A 12,225-nucleotide genomic window follows, 5' to 3' on the forward strand; every position below is an offset into this window, starting at 1 on the left:
GCCTCACCAGTGCCCATCAGTCCAGCCTCATCAGTGCCCATTAATGCAGCCTCACCAGTGCCCATCAGTCCAGCCTCATCAGTGCCCATTAATGCAGCCTCACCAGTGCCCATCAGTCCAGCCTCATCAGTGCCCATTAATGCAGCCTCACCTGTGCCCATCAAGGCATCCTGATCATTGCCCATCAATGCAACCTGACCAGTGCCCATCAATGCAACCTGACCAGTGCCCATCAATGCAGCCTGATCAGTGCCCATCAATGCAACCTGACCAGTGCCCATCAATTCAGCCTCACCAGTGCCCATCAATGCAGCCTCACCAGTGTCCATCAATGCAGCCTCTCCAGTGCCCATAAATGCAGCCTCACCAGTGCAGCCTTATCAGTTCCCATCAATGCAGCTTGATCAGTACCCATCAATGCAGCCTCACCAGTGCCCATCAATGCAACCTGATCAGTGTCCATCAGCTCAGCCTCATCAGTGAAAGAAGATTATTGGTGAACCCAACAAAAACTGCGCAAAATGAATGTGATGTATAAATAAATAAACACTACTCATATCTATAAATGTGTTTAGGGTGAAATTGCTTCCACTCTGCGAGCTGCAAAATCAACGTGAATAACGTGACAAATGAAAAAGTGAAAAAATGTGGCGCTCAACAGTTTGATAAAACACAAAGTAAATTATTCCAATGTGCAAACATTCGTGCAAAAAAACTGTTTCTAGTGTCCAAAAAAAAAAAGGGCTAAGCAAACAGCCAATGATGGAAACACAGACTTGATAGGAGTGAATCTCAAAAAAGCCTCCACCTCCACACGATCACCCAGTGAAATGTATAGGTACCGCTTACCAGAACCACTGGACCCCTTAGTTATAGGGGGTCAAACATGCTTATTGATCCACATCAGATCCGACCTTGCACATCCCCCTCTCACACAGGCGAGATAGGAGCCGCCGCTCCACGCCTGCGTTCCTTAGACCCTTAGATTGGGAACGTGAGACCGTAAACTTCCGGGTCTAAGGAACGCAGGCGTGGAGCGGGGTCTCCTATCCCCAGCAAACTGAAAATGATCCTTTGATGAGTAATACTGCACCATGAGAGCCTGTTTGTCATTTCTCTCCATCTATGAATTGGTTCTTTAATGCTCCATCGATTTGGCTACACACTGTCGCCTGTGTGAGAGGGGGATGTGCAAGGTCGGATCTGATGTGGATCAATAAGCGTGTTTGACCCCCTATAACTAAGGGGTCCAGTGGTTCTGGTAAGCGGTACCTATACATTTCACTGGGTAATCGTGTGGAGGTGGAGGCTTTTTTGAGATTCACTCCTATCAAGTCTGTGTTTCCATCATTGGCTGTTTGCTTAACCCTTTTTTTTTTTGGACACTAGAAACTGTTTTTTTGCACGAATGTTTGCACATTGGAATAATTTATTTTGTGTTTTATCAAGCTGTTGAGCGCCACATTTTTTCACTTTTTCAGCCTCATCAGTGTCCACCAGTGCAGCCTCATCAGTTTCCATCCATGCAGCCTCATCAGTCCCCATCAACGCAGCACCACCAGTGTCCATCAGTGCAGCCTCATCAGTGCAGCCTGATCATTGCCCATCAATGCAGCCTCACCAGTGCATATAAGCTCAGCCTCATCAGTGCAGCTTGATCAGTGCCACCTATCAGTGTCCATCATTGCCACCTACTAGTGCTGCATATCAATCCAGCTTAATCATTGCTCCTGATCAGTGCTTACCATTGCCGCCACATTCTCTGCCCTGCTGACCCCGTCCTATGTCCCACTGACCCCCATCCTCTGCCCTCATGTCCCAGGGTCTGATAAGGAAGCCGCAGCCATTCATTGTGAACAGCTGTGGCTTCCTCGTCAGACCCTGAGACAAGAACAGTATACTGTGGCTGGGGTGGGATAAATGTAGATGGGGGTGCCCGATTTAAATCTTGCCTAGGGTAGCACAAAAATAAAATACACCACTAGACACTGATGCATTAGTGACTAGTGGCAGTCATTAACCCCTTTGTGCTGCATTAGTTGTACCAGTGTCAGTGTTTATTAACCATCTCATGCTGCACAATACAGGGGTTAATTAACACTGACACTGGTGCAACTGTCACTAATGCAGCACAAAGGGGTTAATTAACTGTCACTGGTCACTAATGCATTAGTGGCCAGTGGCAGTACATTAACCCCCTCCATGCTGCATTTTACAAACAGCATTGTAAATTAACTCCTCGCCTCAATGAGTTAATTACTTGAGCCATTTCACACATCTACAACACTGACATAACATTGCCTTATGTAAGGTGTATTATCAGCCTGAGCAGCCTCTGAAAACTCACTATTCCACAGGGCTTCACTGGGCTGGCTCCTCGCAGTTCCTTGCAGAAGCACTCTCCTCCGTCCTTTCTTCCCGCCTCCTGGCCTCTAGATGACATCACACTCGGCCGGGACTAGAAAGCATCTGTCGGGTGGAGATCACTCCGCCTGACAGGGAAGTGACTGGACTCACCAGTCAAAAAGGCCACTCGCTCCGCACCGATTCCACCCCTGCAGACAGGCATGACACCCGCCAGCCACCGCTACATTATAGTATACTTGCAGAGCTGCAGCAGAGCAGTGATGCTCCGCAAGTATAACACAATGTAGCGGCGGCCGGCGGGTGTCATGCCTGTCTGCAGGGGTGGAATCGGTGCGGAGCGAGTGGCCTTTTTAGGAAGCATCAGAGCGGCCTGGAGGGCAATCGCCTCCCTGCCTCCCGGCCCAGTCCGCCTCTGGGCTTACCTATAGGTACAAGTTACAGAGGAGGGTTTACTTCCTCTTTAAGGCACTCAGATGGAAATGAGAAACATTTCAAACACAGGCTGGATGTACCTGAAAGTTCACTGCATTTGCCCAAGCTCTAATAATGAGAAACTCACACAGAGAAAGCTTCCTAACCTAAAATCAACCATGATGACAATACCACCCCACACACATACACCTTTCAAATAGCAAAGGTTAGCTATGAGTATAACAGTAGTCACAGCTTAACACACAAATTAAAAATTCTTAAAAGTCTATGTTTGTCATTTACATTTATATGCTTTAACATGTACTCACGGGAGACAGTTGGGCTTGTTGGAGGTGAAAACTGCAGAAGTCTGGGATCAATAAATGGACTGAATGAAGTAGTGGAAGATGAGCTAGTTTTTGTTTTTGGACTTTCACCATTTGGTGTCTGAAAAGGAGGAGAGAAAACTTACCACTAGATAATAACAAAAGCAGAATTGTTATAATACATAATCAAATCTATGCAACTGTAAATTGTCAATAGGTGCAACATTAAAAGCACCTGTGATCATACTACAAAGCCTAGACAGCACTTGTAAATACCTGAGATCAGGTACCTTAACATCTAGGCTTTGTCTTTCCCTTTTCCCAATCCCCTTTCAAAGCTGCCTTAAATTCTCTGTACCTCTTGCTGTAGAGACAAACCACCCATACAGTGCAACAACAATTCCTTAATAGGCATGTACAAAGTCTGGTAAAGTTATATGAGGGGTTCATGCAGGCACTGACTAATAAGGTTGTTAACTGTATAACTGATTTGGCATGGCTCTGGATGGTGTGGGGTAATAGAATGGAAGAAAAAATACCTGTTAGCCACTTGTTGGTTCTGTCAGTTTAAGCATTATAGTGAGTAACAAGTTCAATTTATTGAGAAACTTTAATGGTTTTCAGTCAATTTAACTTTTGAAAAACGATTCATAGAGCACAGTGGGTTAGCTAAGTAAACATCACATAAGTGGCCGTCCGCTCTTTAAAGAGGAGAATGGCCAAAGATTTTTTGGCCATACTTCTTGTTTGGGTCACAGGTGTGCAGTCAGTTCTTCACTCCTGTGACCTGTTTTCAGCCGACAGCGGGCTAAAGCCTGATGTCAGATGACGTCACAGAGATGGTCCAGGCTCTGAAAAGATCCCCGCCATATGTTTGGGATCCACCCAGAATCCTGGACTGGCAGCTAGCACAGCCTCTCTGTGCCGGCTCGGTCACCAGTTCTTTGCAGGCTGAGTGCTGAGTGATCAGCAGTGTTTGATTGCTCAATTCTCAGTCTTAGAGGCAGCAGGGAACAGCTGCAGCTGGGATCTGTGCTGCAGCCATCTAGGTGAGCATTCCCATACTTCTATTTCTGGTTCAATGTCTGTGGATTAAACTGTACAACAGAATCACTTCTTAGAAGTCATCCAGTTAAAGTGACATTAAACCCAAATTTAAAATTCTATTTAAAGATGTAAGAGTATTATATCTGATTACATGTGCTGTTTATTTTTTTTTAAAAAGCTATGTTGTGATTGCAATTACCAGGTGATCTGGCAGTTTCCTTTTTAGAATGGCAACACTGTTGTAAGCAATCTTCACTCTTGTGTGTTGTCACTCTGCCCTTGCTTTGAATTCATTTTTTTCCTCCTCAATAATCTGCCTGTGGCCCACATCTGGCGGCTCACGAACATCTGCAAGTGCCGTTGCTGTGCGATCTCCCGGCTGCTGTGGGAGACTTAGGATGTCTGCAGTCAGTGACAGAGCCGATGCTTCCCGTATAGTTTTGGCTCTGTCACAGGCGGAGTGATATGATATGCACTCCGCCAGTGACAGGAGCCATACAGGAAGCAGCGGCTCTGCTCTACTGCAGCCGCTACTTCCTCCAGCAGTACCTGGCATCATAACTAGCAGTACCCACATGAACAGCATTACCTGCCATGCCAGCAGTGCCAGCCTTACCCACCAGCATTCCAGCATTACCCGCCAGCAGTAACTACCAGCATTACCCACCAGCATTACTCGCCAGCAGTAACCACCAGAATTACCCACCAGCATTACTCGCCAGCAGTAACCACCAGCATTACCCACCAGCAGTACCAGCCAACATTACCGGCCAGCACTACCTGCCAGCATTACCCGCCAGCAGTAATCGCCAACAGTAACCGCCAGCATTACCCACCAGCAGTAACCGCCAGCAGTACCCGCCAGCAGTAACCGCCAGCACTACCCACCAGCAGTACCCACCAGCAGTAACCGCCAGCCCTAGCCATCAGCAGTAACCGCCAGCAGTAACTGCCAGCAGTACTCGCCAGCAGTAACTGCCAGCAGTAACCGCACCAGCAGTACCCACCAGCAGTACCCACCAGCAGTCTGCAAAATAAGTATAAAAGGTATGTGCATTAGCGTATGTAAATTGTTGCAATATGTTTTTTAATAACTAGATGTGTTTTGTCATAATATGTCATGTCCTTGTTCATACATGTATGAATAAGGACATGACATTTTCTGGCTGCCTAAGTCATATGTGCTAGGTGTGCAACTAGCCCCCAGCACATAACTGTAACTATCCTAGCATGTGCTGTGTTTCTTACTCCTACCACCATGACCACTTCAATTCACTGAAGTGGTCATGGTGGTTAGAGTGTTCCTTTAATATCTCTCAGAAGAAGTAAACCTCTGTATACTGATTCCATTTCATTTAATCATCCTCTAGTTGTGTTAAATTAGTGCGGGGGGGGGGGGGGTAGGTTGTGACGGCGTTTTACTACTTATATACCTTAACTATAGTATATATTTTATATGCGGTCCGAGAAAATTTCTCTACACTCAATGTGGCCCAAAGAAGCCAAAAGTTTGGACACCCATGGTCTAAATGTAAAAATTATGTGAAGAAAACCCAGAAAAGCAATGCTTACTTTCATGTGCTTTGTTTCACATCATGTTTTTTACTTTTGGAGCAATTTTTAATACATTTTTAATCAATCATGAGAACTCCGCCCACATAGATGGCAATGATAAACAGCAGAGCAATGTGGAAATGCTCTGCTGTCAATCAGTGCGGAGTATGTGAATATGTGGGTAGAGCTTTAGCGATCATGTTCTTAAATAAAAACCGCTCCAATCCAAATCTAAACATTTCTTTATTGGGTTTGCTTCCCATAATATTTACATTTAGATCAGTTTTTATTTAATCATTTGACTGCCAGAACTTCACCTTCATGCTCTCATAGACTGCAATGATAAAATTGGAGCAATGGGGAAATGTTCCACTGTCAATCACGTTCTTGAAGCCACCCTGCATGACCTTAGGAGTATCACCTGGGGGTAGCTGGGACATTACAAATTTTTCCTTATATACATACAATAATAAATGTCCATACATGAAAGCAAGCATTGCTTTCATATGGTTCAATTTATATAATGCTATTTACATTTAGATTAGGTTTTTCTTTTTTCACTCAATCACATAGCTGTCCACATTTTGTGCATAAACTTAATGAAGAACTGCAAAAGGATCATGTGACTGACTGTAAAACTGCCTAAAAACATAGTTACAGATCTTCTAATTCACCAATATATTAACTTTGATTTATTCATAACATACACTACATCATATTAAAGAATGTGTATCTAGGTTTAACGACACTTTAAGTCTGTAAATTGCAACTTTAGCTATGGAGCCTGTAAACAACCACCCTTTAACAAGCTATTAATATAGATACTTTCTTTGCTATGATGGGGATTAAAAGTATGTTCAGAACCACATTACCTTTATGTCTAAAACCACATTTCTTTTAAATCCTAATGTTAACCATCTGTAATGTTAACCAGTTAGGTTATTTAAAACAGAATGGGATTAAAAACTCTTTTTGGAAAAAAAAAACTACTAATTGATTAAACACAGGATCTGTTTACTGTCGACAAAAGACTGTATAAAAACACTACATGGTAGCAAAAAAAAAAAGAAAAGACAGATCAACTGACAATGTTAACAATGTATACTTCTAGATTCCAAACAGGTATTCAGGAACCAGATAGGCAATAAATTCCCCTTACATAGCTGAATTTCTGCATGGCCATGAAGTTGGAAAATCAAAAAAAGGTAGAGGTAAAGTTGGTGAGGTTTTTTATTATATGCAATTGTATTTTGCTCATGAAAATTCAACATTGTCAGCAGTTTAATGGTACACTCAAACTGACAGCACAGGGGAGAACAGAGAAGAACTGAATGTTATGACAGTATTTACTTCACAAAAACGTCTATGAGAAAAACATTATATCAAAGTGCAAAAGGTGACCTACAACAAGCGAAAGACAAGTTATCTTTCTCTCTCACTCTTGTTTGGGTGAACAAGCAGAACAAGACATAAAACAATGATTTCACCTGATCATTTAAAGATTTGTTCACAGGTCTGTGACTTTTTTGAGGACTTTTGTGCTGATTCACTGAAGTCTCTGAAGGATGGCTCAGTTGTAAAAGATCTGGCAGCAGATAATTTTGATTGCAGGCGCTCCAGAGTCCTTGATTGCTGCTGCTGCTGCCACTTTGCTGTTCAGCTGCCTGTTAACACATAATGCAGCAGATTGAAATATACACTAACCCGGATCCATCTACACAGCAAGATAAATCTGTCATTTTACTAAAAGGAATGTTAGCTCTGGCAAAGACAAATGTCAGAGCTGAAGACAATTTGTTGTATCAGAAAGTAGCTTTTTAATAGCTACAATGTAAAACCATTTTCTGCAAACATTAGGCTTTTAAAGTAAAGCCCATCTGTAGGCAATCGTAAACCACCCTCTCAAATGCTCCCTTTTTACTCCTGTACCAAAAAAGAAAAAAAAAAAAAACCTTTACTTACCTACATCTATTGCCATATATCCCCCACTGGTGCCTCTAACAGCATTGGAGACTAGTGATCCAGCACTGCAATTTGTGCCCAGGCCAACTGGACCACTTGCAATATTTTTTTTCTTCAGAGAATAGGTGCAGGTACCCACTTCTCCTTCCATGGGTCACTCTTGTGATCCAGTGCTGCGGTCTATGCCCATGCCAACAGGTCATTTTGACCACTTACAGTGCTTTTTTATTTAACCTCAGACAATAGGTGCAGGAACTCAACCCCCCCCCCCTCCGCTTTTAAAAATGGAATTCCCACCAGCAACAATAAAGTCTCCAGCAACATCAATATATACCCCAGAAAATTAAACCCCAATGGGGAAGAAAAAACAGGGATTTTTAAGGTGCCAGTAAATTGAACATCAGAGCATTATTTAAAACATACAGGTTTTATTTCAATAGTTAAAAAAATAATTAACCAAAAAATAATAGACGTACAACATAATTAAAACCAATTATTGTTTGCTGTATACATTATTGAAAAAAATGAATATATATATATTTGCGATAATGTCAAGGAGTAGCAATCCTGACATGTTTCACCAGAACGGTTTCCTCAGGGCAGTGGCGTAGCGTGGGTTGTCAGCACCCGGTGCAAAGCAAGTAATTTGCGCCCCCTAACCCGTGGAATTTTAGCAGTACCTGGGTCTTTTCCACTAGAACAGTATTAAACCCCTTACCTAAGCACATGTATTGTATATTAAGAAAATACTGATGTAATTAAAGTAATATCAGTGTACTCAAATTTATTTTCATTTGTTGTTTTATTTTATGGAGAGTAGTGCACATAGTAGCTACCTACATTGTCAGCCCAGGGGGATGGTGTGTGTCCCAGGAGGTGCAGGAAGATGGTGGCAGGAGACGTGAAACACAGAGTGGAAGTCCCCTGGGCCTTGCACACATCACCCCAAAACCTGCATCTTCCCATCTCAGATCACCACAAATCCTGCACCTTCCCACCTTGGATCAATCTAGATCTCTTTACCATCAGACCTCAGATCAGCTCTAACTTCTGCACCTTTACTCCTCAAATCAGCCCAAATCCTGCGCAACAGCCCTCAGAACATCCCGATTCCTGCATCTTTACACTTCCAATCAGTCCCAATTCTTGTACCTTCACACCTCAGATCACGCCCATTCCTGCACCTTCACACCTGAGATCGCCCCAATTCCTACATCTTCACACCTCAGACCACCCCAATTCCTGCACCTTCACACGTCAGATCACCCCAATTCCTGCATCTTCACACCTCAGACCACCCCAATTCCTGCACCTTCACCCCTATGATCACCCCCATTCCTGCACCTTCACCCCTATGATCACCCCCTTTCCTGCACCTTCACCCCTATGATCACCCCCATTCCGGCACCTTCACACCTGAGATTGCCCCAATTCCTGCACCTTCACACCTCAGATCAGCCCCAATTCCTGCACCTTCACACCTCAGATCAGCCCCAATTGCTGCACCTGTGGGAAAAGAAACAGATTGGCTGTTTGGAGGGGAAGACCCACTAAGCTGGATGTGCCATGGCAAGCCTGAGTGTAGTCTGAGGATGTGGAGAGGAGCTTATCCAGCATTCATGCAGGGTTGCGGCATGGCACACCACCCCCTAGATCTGGTTATCTGCTGCTTCAATTTTGGCTTATGCAAGCCAGTGAGGTGGGCGGGAACAGAGGAAGGAGGGCAATGAGGTGATCCCAGCTGTGCTCCCACTTGTGCAGGTCAGCTTTGCTGCAGCGTGGGAGTTTGTCCCAGGGATTCCTTGCATGCCCACAAAAATATATCCTGGGGGCCATTTCTGGCACGCATGCTGAGGGTTGCCAACCTCTGATCTAGAAGTTCCCAGTGTCCTCTAGCAGACAAGGGGTATATTCAGATGTACCATTGGAAGCCCACCCTGCTCTTGGCTGGTCGCTGGTTCTCCTCCTATTCCTTCTTCAAGGGAACTAAAGGTTGGACATGAATGCATTGTTTGTCCTTTGTGAACAGCTGTGACATGACATGGAAAGCTGTGTAACATCAGCTAGTAAGTCACAAGGTGAGAGGCTGCAGCAGGGGATGATCTGTGTCATACATTTGTGAACACAGCAAAGAACGGCACAGGCACCAGGAATTACATGATTGTGTCATCTCTGAGCTGGAATATCTGTCCGGGAAATAGATTGTGACCCTGGATGATGCTTGAACAAAGGTGGCTCTGTCCTTTCTGGAGAGAAAATCAGATAAATGCAATGTCAGGGGGGTCCTGTGATCTCTGTGAGATGCAATAAATATCTGGATGTGTTACAATGACACAATACTTAGAATGCTGCAATCAGTGTGAAAAAAATACATTACATGACAGGTTCTCTTTAGCAGTATAAAGTGACAGCAGTCTCTTCTAGTCAGAAACATGCAGAAAACCTGTCCTGAGAGAATTATGGGGGAGGCCATTCCTGACTGCCTCTGAAAGTGCTCCCAGTAAATGCTCTCAATCTGGCTGTCTCTGAGTGTAACATGTTCTGCAGACATAGATTCCTGATTATATGGACTGAGAAATTTAGTAAACAGCAGTCTGCAGAAGTGAAAAAAAGAGTATGCCCAGTGACCAGCCACTAAAATAGGATTGTGGGCAGACATGTCTCTCCCCCCCCTCCTCTTTTTAATTAAATGTCCCAGTCATTGCTGAGCCTGCTCCTCTCCATCCAGCCTGACTCCAGCATGACAGTTTACAGCCACCACTAACCTGGGCTCTTCTTTTCTTTGGATTTGGAGCCTGAAGCCCGCCCAGCCAGCAGTGAGTCCTGGAGAGCGAGGGGGGAGCAAGAGGCTGCACCAACCACGATCACAGCCAGCTCCGCCCACCCCCCCACAGCAGCAGCACATGACAGAGTGCAGCCAATCACAGAGGGCTTCGGCTAAGCCCAGACAGGCAGGGAAGCTCAGACGGACAGCACTAGCTTACATTATGGAGAGCACAACAGGGCACACTCTGGAGTCGGGATGGCGGGAGTGAGGACTTTTCTGCGCCCCTCTAGATATTGCGCCCGGTGCAACCCGCACCGGCCGCACCCCCCACGCTACGCCACTGCCTCAGGGGATAGATTTTAGGCTACTCCCAAGGTGAGGCATATAGGAATATATATATATATATATATATATATATATATATATATATATGGATTGTTTTCGGATCAAGATATGATTCAGAAGGTAAATTGGTCAACTGAATACTTCAGGTCAAAATATGGAAAAATCCAGTGTAGTATTGGTAGAGGAAGTATTAATCAATAAATACCCCAGCAGCAACAATAAATCCCCAAGCAACAAAAATGGAATTCAATACAGCAATAAATTCCTGCAGGAGCTATAATAGACCCCTTTTGAGAGAACATAAACATTATTAATCTGCCAGTCGGTGCAGGTAGGGATAATAAAAGAATACCATCTGCAGCAATCAGTCACAGTATTTACTATAGTTGGTTTTTTGTATGTCATACCTTTGCTCTTAACTATATATTTGGTGTTAGGTTTCATCATTTTACTATGTTTTGAATAAAACTTGTTAATTTTAGATATTTTTCACTTCTCTGCGCTGTTTGTATCTGGTTGACTATTACCTTTAAAGTCCCCCTGGGACCCTCTCCTTTTGGTTCACTTGCTGTTTTGGGATGTGGCGAATAGCCTCCAGTTTTTCACAACACTAAGCTAGTCCTATTTTTACAGTATTTACTGTAGTGAAGATCACGGGCAGTCAAGACTAAGGAGTAGCCACAGACCTTATCACTTTTCCTCCTTTGTGCCAATTTACTGAGAGGCAGAGACAGGTCCACTAAAGAGAGTGAGAGGCAGAGGGCATATCAGTCTGCCAAAGGCTGACAGAGCCAGCCATTGTTAGGAAGCTTTGTTGGGAAATGTGACCACAGAATTACACTGCAGCCCAACTGCAGAAAAATAGTCCTACTTTTTCATTGTAGTTAAAGTGTAACTAAACCCACAACAGTAAAATAAATCTGTATATGCAGTAAAGCATGCTTGTTATACTTACTGTGGAACCTAAGGGGTTAATCCTCCACATTGAGTAAAAAGGCTGTTTGATCCAGGCTTCTTTGATCCTCCCCTACTTCCACTGTCCCCTGATAATTTCCTGATAACACAGAGTCTATGGAGTCAGGCTGCACATTGCTCAGTTTGGTGTGTATTGCTAGAGAGGTTTTGTTTTTTTCTTGGGAGAGTGCATGTGATCAGCATGGAGCCAATCAGCACTGCCAGAGGGTCAGGGGTCCTGCAGACTCATAGGACTGTAAAAAAACTCCTCCTACAAGCTTTAACCAGTGCTTGGCTGAACACTGATAGAAGTCACAAGACTGCTATATACTGCTGATAAGAAAAATGTATTTAGCAGTTTATTTTTACTAAAATAATTGCAATCCCATGTTCGGTGTACTGTGGGAGACCAGGTATAGTGAATGCAAGGTCCTAAGTTTAGTAACACTTTGAATGTATTATAATGCAGTTGAATGAAAAGAATAAAATGGC

At 43.9% G+C, this 12,225-nt stretch overlaps 1 protein-coding gene across 1 annotated transcript in view; it reads right to left on the minus strand.

Moving 5' to 3' along the window:
• Positions 1–12,225, minus strand: part of NRK (Nik related kinase) — a 489,556-nt gene that overhangs the window by 68,603 nt on the left and 408,728 nt on the right. The window contains exons 23-24 of the mRNA XM_082263406.1: positions 7,193–7,369; positions 3,108–3,225 (exon numbers count right to left, since the gene is read on the minus strand). Coding sequence (XP_082119532.1) covers positions 3,108–3,225; positions 7,193–7,369 — 295 coding nt within the window. The remainder of the gene's footprint in view (positions 1–3,107; positions 3,226–7,192; positions 7,370–12,225) is intronic.

This window comes from Pelophylax lessonae (assembly GCF_965119305.1).
Source record: "Pelophylax lessonae genome assembly, chromosome: 7".
Lineage (NCBI taxonomy): Eukaryota > Metazoa > Chordata > Amphibia > Anura > Ranidae > Pelophylax > Pelophylax lessonae.